The sequence below is a fragment of the Anomalospiza imberbis genome, chromosome 2 (genome assembly GCF_031753505.1).
Source record: "Anomalospiza imberbis isolate Cuckoo-Finch-1a 21T00152 chromosome 2, ASM3175350v1, whole genome shotgun sequence".
Taxonomy (NCBI): Eukaryota; Metazoa; Chordata; class Aves; order Passeriformes; family Viduidae; genus Anomalospiza; species Anomalospiza imberbis.
Window position 1 is genome coordinate 109,332,634 of NC_089682.1, and position 26,542 is coordinate 109,359,175.

Sequence of the window (26,542 nt, forward strand, 5' to 3'; positions counted from 1 at the left end):
AGCAGGCGACATTTCCAGGGGTCTGGTGGGGGTACCATCCACCTGCCCACCCTAAAAAAAGAAAATCACGGCTAAACTCTTGGTTCACAGCTGTACACATTCTGAACAAAGCCTGTGTGGTTTTTGGTGTTTTGGTGTTTTCTGATGTTAAGCTTTAACCAGTGTGGAATCAAACATTCCTTCCTGAAAATACTAAGCTGCCCTTTCTTTTTTTTCCAGTTTCTTGTTCTGGGCTTCTGTTTGCCCAGATAACATACATCATTATCTAGAGAACCTGTAGAATGAGGGCAATAGATAGATCCCTTGAAATGGAATGAAATAAAATTAAATAGATATTGCAGTTTGGGAGGAGTGTGCTTGCTATGAGAAAATACCAAGTGCTTGGAGAGAAAATAAACACTGTCGGAGTTTCTATCTATAACCAGAATTTGTTCTTACATCTCCAATTAAGTGCACTCAAGTAGTTTCTTGAAGCTCTCTTTTTTTTTTTTTTTTTTTTTGTTTTAAGGTGAACCCCAAGGAATTTGTGGGTATCATGTAAAAGCCCTGATGAACCGATAACCTCTGCAGCTGATGTGAGGAAACACTGAGGCTGTTTGCCAATGCAAAGGAAGAAACAAACTAACTAAAAAATGAAACCAAGCAAAATCAAAACAGAGAAAGTGTGGGGTTTAAGGTTATTAAAAAGAAATAAAATCAAATGAGCTGTTAGAAGAGTTTAAATTATAGTGTTTCTATTAAGCAAATGATGGCAGCATACTCAATGAAGAGAATTACATTTAATGCATGTACAGCAGAATATTTTATCAAGTGCTAGCATATAGTCTTGCTGTAAGAGAAACAAAACAAAACAAATTTTTTGAGAATCATTGGCTAACACAATCAGGAAACATATGCCCTTGTTGTCCATAAGGAAAGATGATGCAAATGCTATCTGAAATTCACACACTTCTGATGACTGCTGGTATTCTGCCTTTTTTACAAGTTGTTTGTTTGTCTGTTTGTTTGAAGGAATAATCTGGAAAATTTTAATAGCAAGCTGCAGTTTTCAGGACAAAGTCCCTGCTGGCACCCTCTGAATCATTAGTTTTTGAGGCAGATGCATGATGAATGGATACCTTTTGTTTTCAGAATGTTATCCAAAATTAAACAGGACTACAAGGTGCAAACTAATCCAGGCTTGACTTCTCAGTGTCAATACTCATTTTTGTATCATGTTTAAAATGTATGGGTTGGAGAGAGAATGAAACAGATTTCAGAAGTTGCTAGAGACATGTGTGATTATGCATATGATAAATCCCCCCAAAATTCAAAGCCAGATTCAAATAAAAGTCATGAATGCAAACCATGCAACCCATATGTAAATCTCTTCCCACAAAAAGACAGAAAATAAATGAAAAAAGTAATTAAACCTCTCCTAGTTCTTGTGACATCTTTGTGCCCTTTCATAAGGCTCCTTTTAACTTTGTATTATTAACCTCTATAAGGAAACCTCAGAAGGAAAAGGCATTCTGTCTTGAGCAGCAGGGATATAAAGGCAAGGAGCACAGGGAATTCTTAAGGAATGAGCTATACTAACCTTCCCTATCTCTAGTCTTTCTCTTTTCTCTCAAAAAAAAGGAGGAGATTCTAGGTTAACAACTTCTCTATTGGCAGTACAACATCATTCCTGATCCTAAGCACTTTAAATGTCCACCCTCACAGATTAGCCAGTATTAAACAGTTAGTAAACCATATTAATTTCCATGCTAATATGTGCAATTTTTTGATTATCATTTTCATCAACAATATCTTCCCTTTACTATTTTTTTTAAATCTGTGGCTGGTTAAGATGACCAAGTTTTCTGATTTGTAGCAATTTCTCTATTACTTTGTAATTCCCAAATCAAATTGTGTTAACTGGTGAACCCTAACCACCATAAATCAGAAAGCTCTGGTAACTGAGACATGCATTGTAGCTTCTTCCACCCACAAATACCAGTAAGACTCCTGGGGGTCCTACAAAGCAAACCTGCAAGGAATAATCTCTGGTGAATTACTCCCAATATTTCAATTGCAAGTGGGAAAAGAGTGTAGAATAGCCTTAGGCCTCCATAATTGCACATTTGTCAATTTAAAAAAATAAAGAATAGGAAAAAAGGAGAGAGATAAAATCAGTTTGGCTAATCAAAGCATGTGTAAAATACAAAACAAATTCAGTGTACATTCCTTGTTAAAACTAGCAGCAAGAGAACACAAAACACTGTATTAACAATTTTAGGTCTATTAGGAGGATCTGAAAACCAGTACATTACAGATGATATTTGCTAAGAGTAAGCCAAAGATGATTGTGATGGCAAGCAATAAAAAAACTAAAACCTCTTCCATGCATGGGAAATTATGTTCAATCCCACAGGTTTGCTCAATCTTGATAAAACTGAATGGAAAACTGCAAACAGACAAGATAAAAAACACGATGACATTTACTTTCAAGTAGCAATGCTCATAAGCAGGCACCCTGTAGAGCTGGTTATAGGACTAGCAATCAATAGACAGGCCCCCTCCAGGTTCATTAAAGTAAAGCCTCGCAACAGAACTTAAAGCAAACCCAACTTTTTTCTTATTACTTCAGAGCCATTTTACTTGTTTCCATCCCAAACTCTTCCCTACTAAAGAAAGAATTAATGAAACTCTGGAATAATTTCAATGTCATGACATATTTGTTAACATTCAAAATTTTTAAATGAGGACTGCAATTACAGTTCTCATGACACAGCTAAAAGAGCTTACAAACCACTCCCGTTCCACTTAATTTTTACTGCAAGTGGACAATGTCCAGCACAGGAAATCCTGATTTCTGATGCTGGCCACGACTATTTCCGCTGCAGAATGCAGCTGCTATGGACTCTCGGGGTCTTAAAGGATTAGTGGAACTAAATGCTTTGAGATACAAGTAGGTTGGAAAGTTGCTGCAAAAGTAAGGCCACCTTATAAAACAACATTTCACCAATACATAATATAGTTGTGTACACGTAACTGTATGAAAAGTGAATTGTGCTAAAAGACCAACTTGATTAGACCACATAAAGAGTGTTTTCCTGTGAAACAGGATAATATAAAGAGCAGTATGAAGGTAAAATAGCACATAGACACCACAATGAGCACTGTACGGAAGAGTCCACCTACCATGTGAGATTCCGGTTGCAAACTGTTTCTTCTTTAATTGTCTCCTCCCTGAGGATTTGTGCATATTGAAACACATGAATGTAACCCCCAAAAAGGCCTAGCACAACACAAATGCTAGCAATTATCCGTTTCTTTCAATTTAGTTTAGTAAAAGAAGCAAAAAATCAGTCCTGTTCTTTTTCACCCATTCTGCACCAGACGAGTCCTGCAAAAACCAACAGGCCTCTTTTTTCACGTAACAAGTTGGTAGAGAATGCGGAGAACTCAACAACCAAGGCTGTAAGAGCAAGAATGTGGGAGCCTGAGTGGAGCAGAAATAGAAATTGTATCACTGTCACACACAGCAAACAAGAACACTCAAATACCAAGTTGGTAACAAGGTCATAACCCATGCCATGTATGCCAAAGCAGGACTGTGAAGGACTTTTCAAACCCAGCAGAGGGTACAGCCTTGACCTTTGAAGGAGAGAGACTACCATGGCTTCTGCGGTAGATGAACAGGCAGTACATTTGTATCCTCTTGCCTAGACATGTGAGGCTTTTAAGAGTCTTTTAAGTAAAGCCATGTAAGTTTCTGAGAGTCTTGGGAGGAGTGGATTGTTTATTGGGAGGGAGGAGTTAACAGGAAGGGTGGTCTGGGCTGGAGGAATGTTGGGCAGCTAGTGAGAGCAATGTGAAGATAAGAGCAGGGCATTAGGGCAGGAGAAAAATGCTGTGGGGATCACACGGGGGAATACAAGGCCAGGGAATGTACCTTTGCTGCAGAAGGGCTAAAACCTACTCCTGCTAGGAGAGGATGGGGAGGGTGGAAGGGAACACCAAAGAAAGAAGTCTCAGATATCACACAATGTGAGAGGAAAAAAGAAAACTGAGTTGGCTAAGGCTAAGGTAACTGTTACAAGTGGTGCTGGATAAAACAGAGTGGATAGGAGACAAGGAAGTGAGGATCACAACTCTCACAGGAAGATAACTGAGAAGCTTACACAGAAATGACAGGTAAAATGGGTAGAGCAGTACTAACCACAGGACAGCTAGCAGGGTCTTGATGCCTGGCACAGAGGGGTTTGGAATTATCCCTGTCTACCTGGTACTGCTCCTTGTGAAAACAAATCACCCCCAGGTGACCAATGCAGATCAAAATCACCTGCCTGAAACAGCCTGTGCAGCCACAAAATGGTTCATGTGCAACCCACATGAAACACCAGCCATGGTGAGTTAACTGTGCATACAGCCCAAGACGAGATGTGTTAAAGCAGCTGGAAATGGTGTCTGCAGGGCTTTTTTTGAAAGAACAAAAGCCATATGGGTCCAGAGTCACATGTTAAATGCAACTGTTGTCTGTGGTTATTAAATGGGTGCCAGAGGGAGATGCAGTCCAGTTAGGGTGAGCTAACATTCAAAATAGCAGTGCTGGAGGATTCACTCATCCCTTGCACGTTATTATGGGTCCTTTGAACCCTGCTAACATAAACAGTCTGGATTCAGAAGGGCAGTTTGGCAGGGCTGGGAATACTCTCCAGGAGGGAACAGACCCCAAGGAACCAAATAAAATGGAGAAGGAAAATATGTACAAAAGTAAAAGATACAAGCAATTTTAATGCTTGTTAATACAGGCCCTGAAGATACATACACAAGCAAGTGGAAAGTAAAGATAAGATGGACCCCTACAGTTCTGTATATGGGGCTGGACTGCAGGATAGCACAGAGGGGTTTTTTTATTTTTATTTTTATTTTCCCAGGAATTCTGCATGAGTCATGAAGATGGCACTGGAATTAGAATAATTGCATTTCAAATTAAAAATTTAATACCAGGGAGAAGATACAGCCAAATGGAATAAGAAACAAAGAACCACCTTAATGCACAAGTTGGCAAATCTGTACGCTAGAAATCAAAGAGAAGATCTCAAGAGCCAAGAGTTGAAACCAAGAGCAGGTGATCTCCAGCAATACTAAAGCAACACTGGCAGCTGCACTATCTGAGGAATATTTAGACTTCAAGATTGGGCAGAATCACTTGCTCAACCCTTTGGGAGACAGCAGATTCAGGTATAATTAGCCAGTGCTGTTGTAGATATAAGGAGTGGTTCTAGCTTGTTGAGAGAGTTTGCTGTTTACTGATGTCTTGAAACACACTGGGTGCCTGACACAACACAGCTTGACAAGTCTTTGGGTGGGGGTGATGGTATTGTATTCAGCAAGACAGGAGAAAAATGACAGTTTAAGTAATGATCTCTGGCTGAGAAAATTATCTTAGTCTGGATCTCAGTAATAAATGTTTGTGCAGGGGTTATGCAGCAACAGAAAGCCCTGCAGCAATCTCAGTTACACGGTGGTGAGTTGCAGTGAGAGCACCAGCTGAAACACCCCAGGGATGAGTGGCAAAAGAAGTTGGCACACATATGCTCAAGATAAGTTGCTGTAGAAGGATTAACACATTTATGTTCGGGTCCAAAACCACAGAAATCACATGAATGTCCATGTGAGGCTAAAAAAGGGTTGTGACCCACTATTATTAGCCCAGTGGTTATGGAGTACTAGTTCAATGACCCAGCTTATGTAATTAACCAGTGTATCAAAGAGTGATGAAAGGATCTGGAGTCTGGTTTTCAGGCAGTAAACACTGCCACTCCACAAACAGCACCTTGTGCTGTTAGACTGCCAAAACCCATGGCCACAGAATTACAAGGACAAAAGCAGCTTTCAGTCATGGACGTATAAATCTATATTTTTTAATGTCTGTTATTGAGGGTGCAGGTTTTTTTTTTCCTTTTCCATAGAGAGTAGGGCTGGTATAAGTTTGTTTCTATACTTCAAGGGAAGCAATATGACTTAATGTAAATTCCTTGATATTCCAGTATGCCAAGACATTCACACCACCAGAATGAGTGAAAAATTAATACATGAGTGAAGGAAAAGCAAAATATCATAGATGCTGTAGTAAATGTCCATTGGTTTTGTTGAAAAATTTTATATTTTTTATAACAAAGGATGTTCATATATCATTCATACACACAAAATTATGTGTTAGGGTAGTAAGGAAAAAGAGAGTATTCTGCACTGCTCATAACTTCTGTGACTGCTAAAGGAGTTTAGTGTATGATTTATATGAGGAATAAAAACCCTTAACATCATTAGAAATCTACCGATTTCAATATCTGAAATATCTCTCAAAAAACTCTTCTGTTTTTAAGAGCAGGAAGAAAATTTTTTACAGTAAATTCTTTAAAATTAATTTCCTCCAAGCACATACACCATGAAAAAGAAATCGTCTTTCCATATATTTTTTCAGTATAAAAATCATCAGACTTGGATGACTTTTTATTACTCGATGCTGCAACCAGCAAACATAGTCTGCAGGAGTTAGTTATTGAAAATAACAATTTGGCTTTTTGTAAAGCAGTTGACACTGCAGTTATCTGAATGGCTGCTTGATAGGAGCTGCTTGCAACCTACCCTGGTTTCTGCTTTTGCAGATTCTTGTGGAGTTACAATCCAAACTTCATCTCAATGGTAAAATTAGACTGGAATATTTTAAGAATTGCAATGTTAGTGTAACTGAACAGCTTAAAAAATCAGTAATAGCACCTGTAATTTAGCATTTGAAGTTACTAAGAGTTTTTAAAATAGCACAGAACAAAAGCCAGCTTAAATGAGACAAGCTAGTAGTAATATTGGAGTGACAGTTGAACTTAAATTGCTGGTTTACCCCTCTATTTTCATTAAAATTGATAATCTTTCTCAAAGGCTCTGTAAATTGCTGGACCACAGAAGGTACAAGGACAGCAGCGAAAAGTTGAGCCTGCCTGTGTGAAGTTGATCCTGTGTTGAACAAACAGTGACCAACCAGGTGCCAACTGCAGCTTCTCCTTTGGGCTGACCCCACCCATTGTTTCCTGCTCTTTTACTGATGACTTTGACACTGACTTCTTTAAGAGAGTGACAGTAGAGCCAGGAATACGCAGTTGCAGTGAGAGGGCACCGTAACATCCCCGTGGCTGCGCCATGGAAGACATTTACCCCGTGTGGGCTGGGGAGAAGAGGAGAGGCACGAGTGTTCACGCTGGGGCTCGGGGCACTTGCAGGTGGCCGGACACTGGGCTGCAAGAAGAGCTTTGCCCTCAGCACAACAGATCCTCATGGGCTGTGGGCAGCTTTCTGAAAGCACCTGGGGTGCCCTGGGCTTGCATCACTGCCCCAGTGTGGGGGACACAGTGAAACAGGAGGATGACAGACAACTAGCTAAAAAACTGCTACTTATTCAAAAAAACAAATATATATTTAGGGTAAACTTTAGTGACTAAGGTTTTCCCCTTTATGCTGTTTTTCTTTCTCTGCTAAGCTGAAAGACAAGGGTGTCTCTGCTAAGAAGTGAAGGAAGCTGGGCATGGCTGGGGAAGAGAGAAGTCACTCTCTGCACCTCCCTGCAACCACAGGTAAGAGGGCTTGCAAATGTCAGTATTCTCATCCTTAATGACAGCAGCCTCTTTGAAAGGCTCTTTGACAGCAGCTCGATGCAAAGGGAGGATTCTTTCCTATTCATCCAACACTTTACAGTGCCATGCTTTGTGAAAGCTGAAAATACTTTTCAGTTACAAAATATTTTTTGTATATTATGTCTAGGTTTTTCCAAATCATAGACAAAGGAAAATTAATAAGATAGACTTATTATTCTCCACATTATACAAGAAAAAGTTTTCTTACAATGTAAAGGCCACTGGGAATTTCAACAGTTGATCTGTGATCAGAATGTTGGGTTTGTGTTTCTTCACCCCTCATGTAATTTTAATAGCAATGACATAGCCACTGCACTTTAATGCTGTCTTGGTGATGAATGAAATTAAAAGAATTTTCAAACACCTTGTTTCTTCAGTAGTTTTAAAACTCATTTTTTAAATGCATTAAATTTAATCTTATCTGTATAACAGCACTTCCAAGAGCAAAGTTTGTACTGGAAAAGAAAGCAGCCTGATCTTTTCCAAATACATTAAACTCAAGCCACTATGGAAGATTATAGCAACCAGGAGCCTAAACAATCTATCTGCTCAATAAATATCCTTGAAGACTACCATCCAGAAATTTTCAAGCTCTTCCATCCCATACAAAATACTGCTTTAATGTACTGAAGGAGAAAAAAATGGTTTAAATGAACTTTCATTAAAATCCTAATTACTTAAAATATATTTAATTTTCATGAATTTTCTCTGTTAACTATTATGAATGTTTTTTTTCTTTAATTATGTTTAATATTTTTCTACTGCTTCATATGCTGTCCTGATTAAGTCACTTTGTGGTGCTCATAGGCTTAAGTGCAGGCTTCATAACAGGACCATTTCTGGTTCTGCAATCAGTTGTGAATCCCATTCTCAAATGCATCACCAACTAGCAGTGTAAGTGCAGCTCCAGATATCTTTATTCACAGAGTAGAAAGCATTTGATAAACTCAAGATACTTCCACTTAGTCTCTGATCTTGAACCTTCACACTGTGTGTGTAAACAATGCAAGCTTTTACGCCAGACAATGATAAAGATGTTCAATAGTCTCCTGTTTTAATAGAAGTTCAAGTCCTACATCAGCAGCAGAAGTATAAAGTTCAGTGTAATGTTATGGCAAAATCCATTATTTAACCTTAGGATTTGATATACTTCACCACTTGAGCTTTACCATTGCAGTCTATAAGGTAATAATAGTAATTTCAGTGAAATTGCAGCCTTGCAAAGCTCTGCCACAAACATGGGCTTCTTCACTGTAACACAAGATTTACAAGGCAATATATAGAACTGAAACATTTTAAAACCTGATGAGGATGTTTGAGGCAACAGAGCACTTTACAATAGTTAATGGTAGCAGATGGATGACAAAAATGAGTCATGATAATATGAGTTTTCTGCAGAGGTGTGGGCAAAACAGATGTTAAGTCTCTTTTTTCTTAATGCTCAAACAGATATTTTTTCCCAGTGTTTTCTTTAACCCAGATCTCTTTCCAGTACAAATTCCCTTTCCTCTTGCTGCTCTCTGCACTCCTCTCTCTCTGTATTTCTTATGGGGTTGCAGGTCTCCACATGCACACAGGTTACCCAGCACAGGAGCAACAGCTTATGGTGTTGACCCAAACCATGTGTCATGCTTTTGTGTCCTTTCCTGCTCTCACAGCCCGAATATTTAAGAGGAGAAATGAAAACACTGTCCTGGTCCACCCAGGAGCCAAGGAACAGCTGCCTAGTGGTGTCACAAGCCACCTCACCAGAATCTCCCTCCCCTTCTCTTGCAGATGCTTTATCTTATGAAAGAAGGTCTGCTCTCCTTGTTCTGTAATATACTCTACAAGTTAATACTCACAAGCCACCCTTAGATCAGCAATGAAAGGAAATAATTTAACAATGAAGAAAGGAAACTATTTAAAAATTAGGAAATGGCTGATCCAACTTGTCACATTCTCCTTGAGGACAGTGGGTTTTGTACCTCATTGTTTGGGTTTGTTTGTTTTGGGGGTTTATTTTTTTTTAGTGGGTTTTTTGTGGGGTTTTTTGGGTTTTTAATTTTTTTTGTTTGTTTGTTTGTTTGTTTGCATTGTTTTGCCTCTGGAAGCAATGCCCATATTTTGTATTCCTCATGTCTGATGTGAAGTAGCAGTAACTTGATATGAAGGACATCTTGAAATATTCTGCCTTTGTGAATATGAATGTAGGAATCTGCAGAAACTGTGAATGAACATTTACAACAAACTGTGAGCCTCCTACTGATGCACTCAGATACCAAACAGGAGGCGAGAGAGAGAAGGAAAAGAGATGAATTTGTTTTCCTAGCAAACAGCTGTCTTCTTTAACAGAAGAAACTAAAAAGAAAACAGTGTGTGAAGAGGCCAAAAGCTGCATTAATTACACTATTTTTAGATGCTACAAGCACAATTTTGATAAACACTCTAAACTGTGAAAAAAAATGTACTGTCAATGCAATTAAGTCTTTTTCATGGTGCAGCATCATCAGTGCATGTGCCTGCTGAGAATATATTGTAGGCTGTGCAATGCAGTTTCCCTTTGATTAATGATTCAAGGCAATCAGTAGGGACCATACCAACTCCTGGGGGATGCCACAGCAAGCAAGCACAATGTCATCATTTAATTTCTTCTCTTGACCTACATTACAGAGTGAAGACTCACTATTAAGGGCCAAATTTCAGACATGGTTACAGAAAAGCAATTCCCACAGGGTTAGGACTAAAACATACACAAATTAGGAGAAAATTTTGTGTTGGAAAGTAATTCTTAGATATTTGGAGGGATGTTATTTATTTCTTTACTTAGATCAAGTGCGGGATATCAGAAGATGACAGACTAATCCTTAAGCTACTTTTAATGGCCAGGCTGCTGTGAGTTACTCATATCAGAAAAGCAATTCCTCCAGCCAGGAAACAGCTAGATCTTGTTTCTTAGCTAGTTAGTATTTCTATTTAGCCAAAGGATGGCATTAGAGCTGGTGTTCTATCAGGACAGACCTAGAAGTCAGCCTGAAGTAATCCTTTTTGCTGGAGGCAGCCAGTAGTGACATCAGTCTGTCAGCTGCATTGCTCTCCTTCAGTGACATGAAGGCCTCCATTTCACGCCAGTGGGCAGTGACAATATTATCTCATAAAGAATTCAGAGCTGAGTGAGGTAACAGTGCAGATTTGGTTTCATAGCCTTCAGCACTTAGAAAACACTAGGAAGCTCAAAATGCTGTAGCACCTCCTTCAAACATCATTTTCTCCTGTTTGGGAAGCAAAACTGCCCTCTGTTTCCTGAACCAGCTCTCGGTACAGTATTTATTCTTTCCCAAGGACTCAGTTAATGTCTTCAAGTACATCATTGTTTCAAGCAAGGATAAGTGAAAGGCCAACATTAGCAATGTTGCCAAAAGCAGTGCTACTCTGACATGCTGAAATTTTCTACAGTGAGGATAAAGCTCATCTGCACTAGAGGCATTATTTTCTCCAGGGCTAACTGTTTGGAACACATTTCCTGAATAACAAAAGGGCATCTCTATATGCAAAATCTATTTTCAGCTTTGACTTCATTTATATACTCAAAGCATCTCCACTATTTTCATTTTTCCCATAAGTAATAGATGCACGAATAGATACGATGGATGCTAGTCACAATACTTTCTGAACTCCAGAAAGCTGCCCAGACACTTCAGAATGAAACTTTACATGATATGAAACGGAACAAAAGAATATAAATGCTTTGATACATGAGATTGCAGATGAGAATAATTGTGGCTGTAGTGCAAGTTATCAGTTTAAGCAGCTTCACTGGGTTGTCAAACAGAAACACACCTACCAGTGGAAGCTTAATATTTTTGCTAAGTAAAAGTAGTATAAAACTTTCTACTTTTCCTGTCTTTAAAGGTAATAATTTAAATCCCTATGATGTTGCTTTTGAAATGTCCACAGAGTCATGTACACTGAAAACTGACTTCAAATTTGTGAATTGCCACCCATTAAGTACTTCCTCTGAGTACGGTCATAAAAAAGATCCAGAACAAAACAGCACACTCTGTTCTTAGGAAGCCCACAAGGAGCTACTTGTAGCCTAGCATAAAACAATTCAGGCAGTACTACTAGTACTCTGAGGAATGTCTACTAAATTTGAAATTGACCAAAACTTGCAAAGACATGTATTATTTGGAACATTAAAAAAATATTTGTACTTTCAACTTTTAATGCATAAGCAATTTGATTTTAAATCATGGGCTGCCATGGTTTTCCTTACCTTCAAACCAGAGATGGTTTAGTGCCTGCACCTTTCCAAATGGAGTGGCACATAAAGCTCACTGACTCACAGAAAGAGTCTTGAATTAATCACTTTTTAAGCTTTATATGTTATATGAACCCAGTTATTTCTGTTGCTGAATCCATATAACTGGTATGTGCTTCTTAAATTACTAACTCTTCTGAGCTACTTAAGGGGAATTAAGTCATTTTATAAGCATAAAGCATAAAATACAACTTGCATTCTATTTTTCCCACCCTCATGTATCTCCCTCTCTTTACGTAAAGAAGTGTTCTGTTATCCCTGAAAACAATAAAACTTTAAGCCTTCAAAATCTAGATTTCAAAATCCTTTGAGCACCTGGAACTGTGCTTCTAAGTTTAAGCAGTACTGGTGTAAGACTGAGAGAGATAAGAAGTAAAGTTAATTTATTGACAGACAATCTCTATTCCAAGGATTTCAATTACTCATTAACTATTTCATATAAAAATAGGTCCTTAGACCAAGCACAAGAACCAATGTATCCTATTTGTTGCCCTCCCCTCGTGAGCCCTACCAGCTAAGGACCTCTGTCCTCAACAATTACAAGATTTAATTGGACCACTTTCAGCAGGAGAAAGGAGAGCAAACCAATCAGTCTACACCACAGACCTCTACGCCCTGAAGACATACCTTAGGCACTTAAATCTCTCATTAGCAAGATATCAAATGTATATTTTGCCTTTGGAAAAATAACTAAGAAGCAGCCAATCTAAGTTTAAGAACAAATTGGCTAGTCTTATTTTAAAGAACGTAAGACTAAATGTTCTTTAGAAGAGCTCCTCTTGCTTCTCTTACTGTAGAGAAAATCTGGGCGTGTTCCTGGAGCAAGAACCCCTTTCCCTGAACTCTGTTGCTGCTGCCTTCCTGTCTCAAGTTCTCATGTCTACATTCATCCTCCCCAGTCACTGGATTGGAGAAGCACAATTTGATAACAATCAAAACTGACATACTATCTACCTGATCAAGTGCTTTGATGTACTTAGAGACCAAAATTCAAGGCCTAAATAGGAAGAACATAAGACTTTAGTGACCACCTAGATAGGATGGCAGCAGTAACTGCTATCCCATGGGAGGTTGGAGGCAGAAAGGGCAGAAAACGAGAGAACAGTAATTATCCTTATGAAGATTCACATTGGTATGTCACACAGAGATCACATTTTTACAAGGCCGTTGTAAGTACATCCTGAAGCAGCTGTGAAGGCAGATCACAAACCAGGACACTTCTCTTAACCTTGTCCTCACTATCACATGTGACTTGGCTAAAACCTGCACATGTGAATCAAGATAAACTCTGCCCTTACAGGAGCAACAAAAGACAAAGGTCAACACAACAATATTGCTCTGTTTCAGGAGGTAGAGCCATACAAAGACAAAGAAATTTGTTTAAAATGAGCAGCTAAGAGAATTAAAACCTGACAGTCAGTGTGGAGATTGTGGAAGGAGCAACACTGATGAATGCATACCACAGATTTTTTGAAGGTATTTTTAGAAAGGGTAGAAAACTCATGATGACTGAACAGCAGGTTAGGGAGGTAATTAGAAACAAGAAGTTTCTAATTTGATAAAGCTGTGTCACACCTAAGAAAAATGAATTTATCAGGAACCCTGGTAGATTAACTATAAAAACATAACCAAGATGGCCCAAAATAGGGTTTGAAGAGCTACTATCAAAAGGAATTAAACTAAATATAATATCTTTCTTCAAGCACCTCAGTAGCAAGAAGTTTGTCAGTCTGTAAGGCAAACAGTTGATCAAAGTACTCAAGAGTAACACAACAAAGGACAGAATTGCAAAGAATAAAGTAAGTTCTTTGTATTAGTGTTCACTGTAAAAAAAAAAAAAAAAAAAAAAAAAGGGCAGAATTCCATGCTGAAGTTCTTATTTTGGGTGGATTCTCTAAAGGATACCTCTGAATTCTGTCATATTTTGCAGTTACTTTAAAGCAATGAGTAGTAAACTGCAAAAACCCTCTAGCATACAGTAAGCATTTCAAAGAGAAATCAGGGATGAAATCAGTATTTACCAGCAGTAGTGAGTAACCTTTTCTTACAAAGATGTCAAAATACTTGGGAAGGGTAAATGCAAAATGAGTTTTTCAAAGCTGGTTAGGTGATAATTAAATTTGCATACCGGAAGAAAAACAACAGAGCTAGTAAAGGGCCTGGAAGGCAAGTCTTATGAGGAGCAGCTGAGGGAACCAGTGTTGTTTAGCTTGAAGAAGAAGAGACTAGGAATGGCACCTTAACATTCTCTACAACTGCCTGACAGTAGATTGTAGCAAGGTAAAGCTGGTCCCTTCTCCAAGGTAAAAAGTGACAGGAGAAAAGGAAATGGCCTCAAGTGGGGCAAGGATTTAGATTAGATGTTAGGAAAAATTCATTTGTCAGAGTTATCAAGCACTGGAACAGCTTGCCCAAGGAAGTGGTGGAGTCACCATCTCTGGAGGTATTTAAAAGATGTGCAGATGTGGCGCTGAGGGACATGGTTTAGTGGTGGAATTGGCAGGGTTAACTTTATGGTTGGACTCAATGATCTTAAAGGTTTTTTCCAACCTAAATGGTTCTCTGATTCTATATAAGGAAAATTCATAAAGGTTGATGAAAGAGACCTTATATTTTAAGAAACACATGTAATTTTATCTTCATCAATAAGAATATGACTAATCTATTTTTCAATACTTGAATAATAGTTTAGGCTGTGGTATAAGAATTCCAGTCCCCATCTCCCTCATAGCACACTCCTTTAGACACTAATTTTGGATTATTAATTCAATGGAAGATTGAATGCAACAAGTTACAAGAAAAAATATGTTATCTTTCAAAGCAAAATAAAAATACTGTAATAAATAGCACCAAAAAGCCTGCCTGAAAATAGGTTGCTCACAGCCTTTGAGGTAATTTTAATGTCTTTCCTTTCGTGTGTTGAAGTATCTGCCTCTAAACTGCTTGTTTCTTTCACTGGTGCACGTTTACCTAAATGACATGAACTTTGAAGAAAATTTATAGCAATTACCTAGCAAAGAGATAATTTTTTTGTGTTCTGCATTTTGGTCTTATTCTCAATATGTTGAAAGATTGTATTTCTCAATGTTTATACAGCCTTTTCAGAGCAGTGCTTTCAAAGTGATATTGCTCACCATTTGTACCCAGATGTTTGCTTGTATGGACAAACGGGATGTCAGAGCTGATGAATTTTCCAGGACCAATCTTCATCCCCTTTCTTTCCCCTGAACTGTGCACATTGGACTTTTCCTCTCAGAAATTTGAGTGAGATCTATCTTGCCTAACTATAGCTATCTACAAGTTTCATTCTTATATTTTCTCTATAATATCATCATTGTGTAAGTCCAAAGATTCATCTGATTTTGTATTCTGTTTCTTTCAAAGGCTATAACCACCCACTTGATGAGACTGAAAACAGGGACAACCACATAGAACCATAAGAATGTTGTGGGTTGTAAGGAACTTTTTAAGACCATCTAATAAAACTCTGTCATGGGCAGGGACAGATTTCACTAGATCACTAGATCAGGTTGCTCAGAGCCCCATCTATAACCTTACCTGAACAGGACTCCCCTGAACACTTTCCTAGCTTCCAGATTTTTCCACAGGCATAGTTTACAGAGCCTGACGTGACTTCTGGGTTACTAACCCCAGCGGAAGTTTCTTCCAAGCACTTGTCCATTTCCTCCTAGAGACCATGTAACCTTCAGTTACTCACAACATTGCTTATCAGCAAGCTCCTTGGTTCTGATTCCAATCCCGTGGAAAACATTTTTTTTTTCTGTTTTGTAATGGGCTTCTCAGATTAATTTCATGTTCCTAGTTCTTCTATTTGAAGAAGCAGCATGAAGTGTCTCCTTTTGCCATGGTATTCATGATTTTAGAATTATTATATGCCTGTCTCCTCCATGTCCACCATCTCTATGTCATCTATTTGTGTCATCTCTTGTGGGTTAACCTTGGCTAGCTCTTGGGCTCTTGCCAAGCTGCTCTATCATTTCCCATTCTGTAAAAAGGACAGGGGACAAAATTGAAAAAAAAATCTTATGGGTAGAAATAAGGACAGAGAGACAGAGAGAGATCACACTTCAGTTTTTCTTGTGGAAGAAACTTGACTTAGGGAAATTAATTTAATTTATTGACAATTAAACACAGTAAGATAGCGAGAAATAGGATAAAATCTAAAAACTTCTTCTCCCCCTCTCCCTTTTCTTCCCAGGCTTAGCTTGCCTCCAGACATCTCTACCTTTTTCTCAGTGAGCAGAATAGGAGGATGAGGAATGGGGATTTCAGTCAACTCCTTGTGCATTTTCTCTGCTACTCATTCTTCCTCACACTCTTCAAGAATGGGGTCACTCTCACGGGATACAGTCCTTCATGAACTGCTCCCCACAGGCTGCAGTTCTTAGTGAACCCCTTCCACTGGGTGCAGTCCTTCAGGAACAGGCTGCTCCAGTGAGGACCCCCCTTAGGGTCACATGTCCTCTCAAAAAACCTGCTTGACCATGGGCTCTTCTCTCTGTGGGCTCACAGGTTCTGCCAGGACCCTGCTCTAGCATGATCTTCCCAGGAATCATAGTCTCCTTTGGGTATCCCACCTGCTCTGGCATGGGGTCCTCCAGCCCATATGGACATATGGACAGCCCATCAAGTCACAGCTTGTATGGAAGCTGTTCCCTGCCTTTGATTGTTCATTGGTTTTTCCTGAATATTTCTTTTTCTGCAACATGACCATTTTGAGAAGATAGAATATGAACAATACAGTGTTCAAGATATGGACGTACCACAGACCTGCAAACATACACTTTGTTCTTTTAGAGTTTTCTGTTATTTTCCTATAAATTCCTAGGACTTGATTCTTTCTGATTGTTACTGAGATGGTAGGTACATAAAAATAATTGTCATACTCAATAATGCCTCTGTGAAATTATTGGTTTTCCAAAACAGAGAAGTTGTTCCAGTCTTCTTTGCTATAATCGCTCATTTTCTATACCTATCTTTCTATACATCTGGTTTTGATTAAACATATATTTACTGAATATTTGGGATGAAAATTAGTCTTAGTAAAAAGTTGAAAACAACAAGAATGTTGAAGCCATTTGCATGGCTCTTGCTTGAGTAAACAAGCCCTACAAGTAAAGCATTACTTTTTCCTCATGTATTAATTCAACTTTTATCACACAGTAAAGGGAGAAAGGCAAGAAATTCTCATAAAAAATATGAAAAACATTTATTTCTCTGTGACCAAGCCGAATACTTGCCTAGCACTCAGATTAGGATGCATTTACTGCCACCCTGAACCTATAAGAAGCGCTCAGCAAACCAGGTGATGCTTGGTATGCCAACAACTGGGTCTAGGGATGCTATAATGAGACTGAAGTTTTAATTTTCCCTAGGGAAATATAAATCCTGCATGCATTCAACTGCTGTATTTCTGATACACGTGTTTGCTTAGAGAAGATAATGAGATATTTATAAGTGGCATGATACATTACCCCATAAAATTGATGAGCGATCCGTGCATCGCACTCTAAGAGAATCAAGAAATTAATCAGTCACAAACTATCCCTTCTTGCTTCTGAATTCTAATTTCTTAGAGGAGCTGTGGAGACTGTAAACTATTAAGTCAAAAGTTAACATTCTGCAATAACACATGATTTATCCATCTGATTTGAAAACTACCTAATAGAAAGATAAAAAAAATCCACAAAAATTCCATATTCAGGTGGTTTTGGCAGGGAGAAGAGCTATCCAAAACCATGAATGTACATTTACAACCTAGGAAGGAAGCCTTTCATTGTGAATGATACAGGCTATGGGATTGTCTTTAAGAAGTGTCTTTCAATAACTTGTGAAGAACTGTTCAAAGGCTCAACTGTTCAATATAATAGCCAAAAACTTGGCATGAGTCTTTGGACATGAGTGTTCATTTCATTTTTGGGCTGCTCCAGAGGCAATAGAAGTATTACCTGTTCCTTGCCTGGAGCTGGCTATAGTTCAGTCTTAGATAAGACGTACTTAGAAAATATGTGTGTTTCAGAACCCTGTAAAGTTCAGAAATATTCACAACAGAGAGTTACTCCACACTGATGCAATGCCTGCTTTAAGTGAATCTATAGTTTATCTGCTAAAAATCCCCACAGATATTTCTAGTGAGAGATATGATATTGAAGAGACTGTTCTTTAATTCATTGATTCTGCTACATTTTGGGTTGTCTGCAATCATTAAACACTGAGTAATGTCATAAATGGAAGGATTAATTGTGTCAGATAAGACTGAGATACTTGTTTCAGAAGGAAAATGACAAAGTAAAAGCAAGAAAAACCATGTTCAACTGAACCCACTGAGTTAATCTGGTTTTTTTCTCTTATACCCTTTACAAAGATATTTGCTTCCATCTCCTTTATTACTGTTATTTCATTCTTTCTTTTGAAATTTTGGCCTAAATTACTATTGAAAATCTTAGCAAATACCTCCTAAGATTTTTGAAATTTTTCTTTTCAAAGGAAAAGTCATGGCTCGACCAGTTTATTTCAGCTTGAAAAATAAGAAACGTTCAACCCTGTCAAGACAGGATAAAATATTTTAAAAATTAAAAGAAATTGCTTGGAAGCAAGCATCAGCTATATAAAAGACATGTGACAAAAACTTTAGCGAATTACTGTCAGGCACAATGTTCATCTGAATAGTCATGAACTTAAATCTTTTTTAAGAGTTTTACTGTCCCTCCTGACCCCTGAACTGGAGAATAAAAAAACAGGATACAACTTCCTCCAAGCTGCAGAGATCTCCACTGAGGAAATAAAAGAATTTTAGGTTTACATTCAGAGGCATCTAATTAAATAGTGAAAATGACATTCATGCAGATAGTACCCATTCAATTGTTGTACCCATTCAATAGTACCCATTCAACTGAGCACAAACGTACTCTGCAGCATGTGTATTCTAATATGGAAAGTGAAATGAAAGTTTTTAATAGCTCTAGAAGGATCAAATGGATTTTATAATGACTTTTTAACAATATTCCTTATTCCATTTAAGGAGGGAGAATTGCTAATCCATTTGCTTCTTTATTTCTGATTTTGTTTTAGAAAGGGATAAATTACACAAATAGTGTTACATTTGACGTGATTCACAGTCACAAATAAATTGAGTGGAAAGTAAAGATTAATTTGTGGTGGAAAGAAGAAAAAGAAAATTAGGCCTGTTATTCTACAACATAGGAGTGAAAAAAATCAAGGAAATGACAAATATAACTAATATGATAAGGGACAAGATTTTTCTAAATCTGAGGTAACAAATCTCAGTGTCTATGACTTAACTATTTTATACTCCCTTCAACTGGAAACAACTATGGCAATGAATATATTTCTGTCTTTTAATTTAAGCTCTTATTCACCTACATATTTATGCACACAGTCCAGCAACTATTAGTAGCATTCCTCTCAGTCCCAACTGGCCTCTGTATCCCTCACCCATTTCTTATTTGATTTTTTCATGTTAATTCCCATCTTCTCTAAATTGTCTGGTTTCTATGTAATGTTATTAAAAACTTTTTTCAAAATATTATGACAAGATAACTATTAAAGTGGCTTATCTTTTAATAAATAATTTTCTAGGACTGACTACTAAAGGATAATGTTCTTTTTTTTTTTTTTCCTTAGGAAGCTTGGAGTTTCTCAAACTTACCCCTTTTTCAAATTCTTCATTGGCAAGCAGTTATGGTTCCCTCCCTCAGCAAGATCAAAAATTCACCCTTGTTCTCAGGATTGTCTTTTACTGGATCTCTGCACTTACACTGCTGGTACATTTGAAGATATGTGCATTGCAATATCTCTGCCCAGAGGGACAGGGACTGCCCGTGAAATTTGAATGGCATCACAATGGGGAAGGCAAAAGAAAGAAAGAAAGAAACAAACAAAAATGTCCAACCCAAAACTTTGCTTTCAATCAGCACCATTTTCTCTTCTTCCATCTGACCTTTTCAAAATCAAGACAAAGGCTACTTTAAATGAGGTGTACAAAACTACAAACACTAGCTAGTTGTCCTTGTAGTTTCCTTTGGGGATCACTTCTATTCGAAAGAAGTGAGTCATTAGTTTCTGAGCTTTCCAAATGACAAAAATGCCTTCACTGCACTTCCCTCAAGCACTGCTCTTCTTACCTTCTGTAGCATTGGATTCTTGTTGGCAATGGTAGCTAGTTTTTACTTCAGGACTGGATTATCCTGTGAGACTCTTATTCTCTCTGAAAACAGGAATCAAATTCCACAGAGAAAATATAAAAGCATAAGTAGACTTATTTCTATAAACCACAGCAAAATAGCATATTTCTGGAAAGACCTAAATTAAGATAACAAAGCCAAGAAATTAAAAGCAGAACCAGTTTTGCTGGTTTTGAAATAACTGGGCAGCTAAGTGAACTCCTGAAGCTGGAGATTTGCTCAAGCCACCACACTTGCACCTGGGCAAGCTGCAGATACTGGGTTCCCTAAGACAGTCCAGGGGGAGTAGGCACCTCATACACTTATCTTTCTACAGTCAGGGGTAGCACAGTGGGGTCCAAAAGGGACTACAAGAACCAGGAAACCTGAATTTGGATTCTCACTCTTCAAATAATACCAGCCCTTGCTGAAGTGAATGAAACGGAGTCCAGGTTTAGGAGACCTGTGTGCAAACCAAATAAAGTGAACAGAAAGAACCAGAATGTACAGGAACAAGATCCTGCTGTGGAATTACTGTACCTGCACCAATGGCGAGCTACGTTAATGTTCAACCCTGCCTACAGCTGCTAACTCTAGTGTGAAGACACCTGAGCCCTTATTAGCACAGCAGACTGGGGACATCCTGTGTGCCAGGAACAATGGCTGATCACAACCACACTCCCTGTCTAATCAGAGATTTTGTCAGCCTCCCATGGGCTTCTTCCCACATGAACAGCATGCCTCCCATGCAGGCTATTGCTGGGACAGCAGTGACTCACTGCACCCTTGCCAAAGTACTCAGGACTTTGCCATGAAAACAGCCACCATGCAACCTTCACTCCTGGCTGCTCCTCACAATTTCCCCTTGGACCTTTGTCACAGACTTTATTTCTCCATGCTCTGCAGATACTTCTTTCTGACACTTTCATGCCCTGAATAGAGAACATCCAAATCAGCTTCCTCATGTGTTTTTAGCAGTGCTTGCACTGAGTTTCTACTTCAAATGTGAGAACAGGATGCCCTGACAAAACAGCTCCACATCCCAAACCCAAGTGTGCAGTCTGCCACCATAACTGTTCTGATTAAAATAGAAAGCATTACTGAGTGTAGACAAAAAAGGCCATGAAGTACAGATTGCCAAGGTCAGAAAGATTCTGCAAATGGGTCATGACTTACAGCACAATCATTTACATTTACAGTACTGACACTAAAACCAATGCTCTAAGTGCAGTATCAGTGTGCTTTTCAATGCTTTTTAAATAAAGGGTTTTTTTCCAAAATGCTCAGAGGAAGGTGAATTCTCAGCATGGGCTAATATGCTCAGAAACCTCATTGAAAGGCTTCCCAAACATACAAAGTAATACTAAGCAGCACAGATCTAGTGGAATTTGATGGGGTATTTATAATTAGAGATTAAAATTTATTTCCAAATGAAAATGAAGCATTTTAATACCTACTGTTTCCTAAATAAAAACTTTCATTTCAGTAATACAAGCCTTGGATTCTTCCATCTGGATTTTCTCAACTTAGAGCACCTACAAACTTCCAGGCTTTTAAATTAGGATATAAGTTTTTATAGGATAAATTAGGATATAAGGTTTTATCAGTTTTACATGTATATACCTTTTTTTTTTCCAAAAAAAGGAAGCTTCCAGAAATGGAAGAAACTTTTAAATAAATTCTTGAAAACAGTAGCTTGACTGATCAATATTCATAGGTGAGAGAAACGGTCTCCCCATATTTCTGTTTTCCCTTGAGAGAAGGATACAGTCATAAATATGAGAAAGCAGAAGTCTTCCAAGTTGCCAAAATATTTGGACATCATATAACTTTCCCCCCGATAATATAATAAACTGTTACATCTGCTTGCCTTTATTGAAGTATATGTGGGAAATTTCTTTCTCAAGTCAACAGCTGTGTCTTGGAATAGTGGGATACTGCCCACAAGGCAGTATTTTACAGTTTCATCTGACCTCTCAATTTTCCTTCATGATGTGTACTGTCTACCACTACTGCTTTCCAAGAACTTGGAAGAAAGCTCAGAACACTTATGTCTAGAAGTGAGCAAATGAATAATTACTTTATAGGTATGTAGTTCTTTAAGAAATGCCTACTGATTTTGTCCAAATATAAACTAATATTATGCATGGACATGTTAATATTAATCTTGATTTCCAGATATGAGTTCTACAGATCTACCTCTTAAATTATTGTCCTAAAATGTATTTGTTATCTTGTAATGACATCCTAGTTAGCAACAAATCAATTCACATCACTGAAAAATAATATATACATAGTGTTATAAGGTGAGGGCTAGAAACACAGTGATTGAAAATGCCAAGACAAAGCTCTTTTGACCCACATCTCACTCTCAAGTCAAGGAAATGAAGTCCATGCTTGACTATTATCAGCATTCATTGGAATCTGGCAGCACAAGAGCGTAATCACGCAGCGGTGCCACAGTGTCAGCGCCCTGTCAACCGGGGCCTTGCAACCGCAGAACAGAGCCCTTGTCTGCCCAGGGATAATATCTAAAATAGGCTCAGCAAAGCACAAATGAAGGGCTAATAATCTCTGCCCTAGAGAGTACACCCTCTGGCAGTTTGAATCTGCACTGAAATTCATAAGCACAGCTCTTTGGTCAGTGCCAACCCCCTGAAATATCCATAAAACTCCGCATAGTCTATGGCTTCTGCTCATGAAACTGAGACTTGGTACTTTAAAAGAAAAGCTACAGATAAAAAGTGTCAGGGTAGGAGAAATGCAAGCAAACAAGTTCAGCTGTTTAATTATTTATTTATTTATTTATTTATTATGCCTATTTTTTTCTTTTCCTTCTTCATCAGCATTTTTTCTAAGGTGCTGAATAGGCCTTCGGCTCTGGGTTTCATTTCTCCATCTGATTAATCCCACCTAGGATCTATGAAGTTGGCAGCATGCTGTACAATTTCTCTCTGCTTATTTCTTCCCCCTGCAGGTTTACAATAGTGAATTTACTGAAGCAGAGAAAATATCATTCTGATCAAATTTTGAAAAGTGTTTCTATATATGTTTTAATGATGTGATAGATTTATTTTTAGTCTGTAATTTTTCTTATGATATTTCAATAAATCCATTATCTAGCAAATCAAGAAAATTATAGGGAGAAATGTCTTAATTCACTAAGGAGCACATTCTTACTGTAACGTTTGGGTATTATAAAGAGCTGTGACTGCCTCCAAAAATTTATTTCAAGGGGACACAATGGTACACTTTTTTAAATGGTACACACTAGCTCATTCTCAAAGCATCCTTCTGGTTGCTCTCTTCCTGTCCTCTCTTTGTACAGGAGGTTCATTGAATCACAGCTTTTCTGCCTGCCTGAGTTTCACCCACTCATTATCAGGAATGAATCACATCTCTGTAGCATCTCCTCTCCTCCCAGCCAGTCTCCAAACAGAAGAATCAGCCCACAGATCAGCTCCTGATTTCAGTCATGTGAGCAATTCTCCCACCCCAGCGGATGTGGGCGACCACCTGTGGTGTGTGCACAGCTCAGCACTGGCTGGGGGGGTACAGTCATAAACTTACAAGGGCTACCACAGTACCTGCTGAAAAGTCTCTTTCCTTCCCATGCTGTCTCTCCTTACTTGTGAAATGACCCCACTACTCCCCTTACCTCCAGGAACATGGTTCCAAGTCAAAGTTTCTAACCCACACTTTATTGGCACCACCCAGAAGCTGTTGCAGTCTTCACTGTATTCACTTATACTGCAGGTATGCTTTAACCCCATTCCTGAAAAGGACTTGGATTATTGACTGATATATGGTTCAAAAATAGCTGGTCTTTTTCTTTTTTTTTTTTGTTTTTTTTTTCCCCTGAAACTTGTAAAAGTATCTGACAACCTAGGGTTCAGATTGTCCCATATTTCAAAAGAGAAATAGATGTTCAACTCATATAGAAATTACTGTCTACTGTACTCCTGAAGTCCTGGAGCTGAGTTAAGCTTTCCCACCAAAGATAAAATAAATACATTAACACTAACAGCTTCTTTTGACAGTTTTTTGTTATTTTTACTTTATGCACATGGTTTTTTAAAAAGAGGCTTTATTGCCCAGGGCTTTCTTTCCAGAGCCCATTCTTCATTGTATCATATCAAATAAAGTAACAGAAAGAACACAGTGGGACAGGAGAGCAGAAAAGGAGTGGGAAAGAGCAAGTAGGGGAAAAAAATGAAGCTCAGGAACGCAGTGTCATGTTCAAATCATATCAATACTGACGGTTGACCTTTCCTTGAGGAGATAGGCAGGAGGAGTGAGAGCATTTGACAGACCAGAGCTTGGAAATAAATGATTATACCAACTAGCTTTGAGAGTCTAAGCACCTCACTATGAATATGTCATTATGGAATAACATTTTGTTGGGCCTTTTATGAATTCAAGGATAATTCAGAAATCCTCCACATTCAGGGTTCATCTATCTTGCCCAAAAAGCCATAGTGTATCCCCATATGCATCCCTGTAACTAAGTGACCTGGCTATCCCAGCTGAGATTTTCACATCCTTAAAGTCAAAAATACTATTTAAAAGACTGACCACTAAAACTTTACAAGACACCTAGTTAATATAAGCATTACCATATTATATAAGCCCATGTATTATTCAGATTGCACTCTTGAAAACTGTGTGAAGACTCCTAACGCATCCCAACATCCTGATGTTACTGGATTAAGGCACAAAAGTGGAACAGGACAGCAGATCTAATCTGAAAAAAAAAATATTTCCTTTGACAGAAAGAATAAAAATTGTGACAGATGAGTAAAGGAACAACAATAAAGGATCCAAAAGAATAAATTTTATCCTATTTTTGACTAATTTATCGCTGGTTTGGGGTTCAAAGGAGAGGTGGAAGGTTACATGGGAAGGAAAACTATGGAAGCAAATAAACTAAGAGGATGAACACTCTTCACTACTACCCCTTTCATCCTTTCCCAGAGCCACAGACCCATTAGGACAGTGAGGAATCTCCTACTTAGTGCTGTCCCCGTAAGACTTGGCAGAGAGGTGGGATGTAGATTTACTACCACACCCATGACCTTTGGCCAGATCTTGAGCAAGTCCTGGGAGATACCTGGTTTGTACTGCTGCCTATTTCTCTCCTATCTGGGAGTCTCATGCTAGGCCATCTCTTTTACAGGACAACATTTCTGTGAACTTGTGACAAATGAGGTAACTCAATAATAGTCTCAACAGCCCAATCCTGCTTCAGGTTCACCACATCACAGAGCAGCTGATGAGACCATGTGTTCTGCCTACATCTTTCCAGCACCTGAGACAAGAATGGCTTTTTCTATTTTTGCTGCTTTCTTCTAGTACATTTTGTCTTAAGGAAAAAAAAAAAAAAAACTTTAAACCAGCGGTGCATCTCAACTAACTTTTTCTCCTCCATCCCTTTCCCAGTACCTAAGGGAATGGTCAAATGGTCATTAGTTCTAAATATAGTAAAAGACACTCAAGCAGGACTTTTACCCATTAGAAACAACCACAAGTCAAACAAAAACCAAAACCAGAACACAACAAAATCAAACCACATATTTTCTAGAAAAAATAAAAGGAAGTTTAAAAGGAACACAAAACCACAAAATTTGAGTCAGTTTCTGTTAAGCATTCTCATTGCTTGTCCTTACCTGTTCCCCTCTTTCTCATCTATCCTGCACAGGTAAAGATGTGCTAATATGAAAGAAGCCCACAGTACCCATTGATATCTACAGTAGCATGTACCCCCCTGTAACCAGAGCAGATCTGCAGAACAGAGAAGCCACCTTTAGGGACTTGACATCCACTAAAAAACTGATATAGGTGTACTCCCAGTTATTCAAAACTGGAAGTGTTCTCTGAATTCATTACCGACAATGAGAGAGACACTTTAAATGGCTTTAATTCCCTAGGTTTATTTATAGAAACACAATGTAACACTGTTTCTTCCCCTATGTAAGAAAGTGTTACACTATTATTAGTAACACCAAACAAACATTATATGGATTTCAGAGTTACCCATTTTAGCAGTGAAATTGCTAAGGTAATGAAGTAATATTTATAATCCTATATAGGCCTTCTCATTATTACAGTATATTCAGAGAAGACACTCTGATGCTCAACTACTTCAACTTAGCAAAAGCTCACACATCAGCTGTTTTGTTGGGGTGGAATCTGACTGCAGCTTCTTCTTCGAGATAACTTTGCCTACACTTTGTTCCTGGCTCAGTGTTTCACTTCCTGGTTTGCTGGGTACACACTTTTATTTCATTTCTCCATAGATGCATTTCAAAAAAATCACATTCTTTAATATATACAGAAAACAATTAAAGAGGAATTTAAATTAAGGTGCTTGTGTCAATGGG

The 26,542-nt window shown here is 38.2% G+C and overlaps 1 protein-coding gene across 4 annotated transcripts in view; it reads right to left on the reverse strand.

Annotated features, from left to right (window-relative positions):
- FGF14 (fibroblast growth factor 14) overlaps positions 1-26,542 on the reverse strand; it is a 377,260-nt gene that overhangs the window by 211,900 nt on the left and 138,818 nt on the right. The window contains exon 1 of one of the 4 annotated variants that reach the window (XM_068182552.1): positions 3,166-3,405. The exons of the other annotated variants lie outside the window; for them this stretch is intronic. Within the exon in view, the coding sequence (XP_068038653.1) occupies positions 3,166-3,241 (76 nt within the window). The 5' untranslated portion in view covers positions 3,242-3,405. Of the gene's footprint in view, positions 1-3,165; positions 3,406-26,542 lie in introns of those variants that run through there. 4 annotated transcript variants of the gene reach the window in all.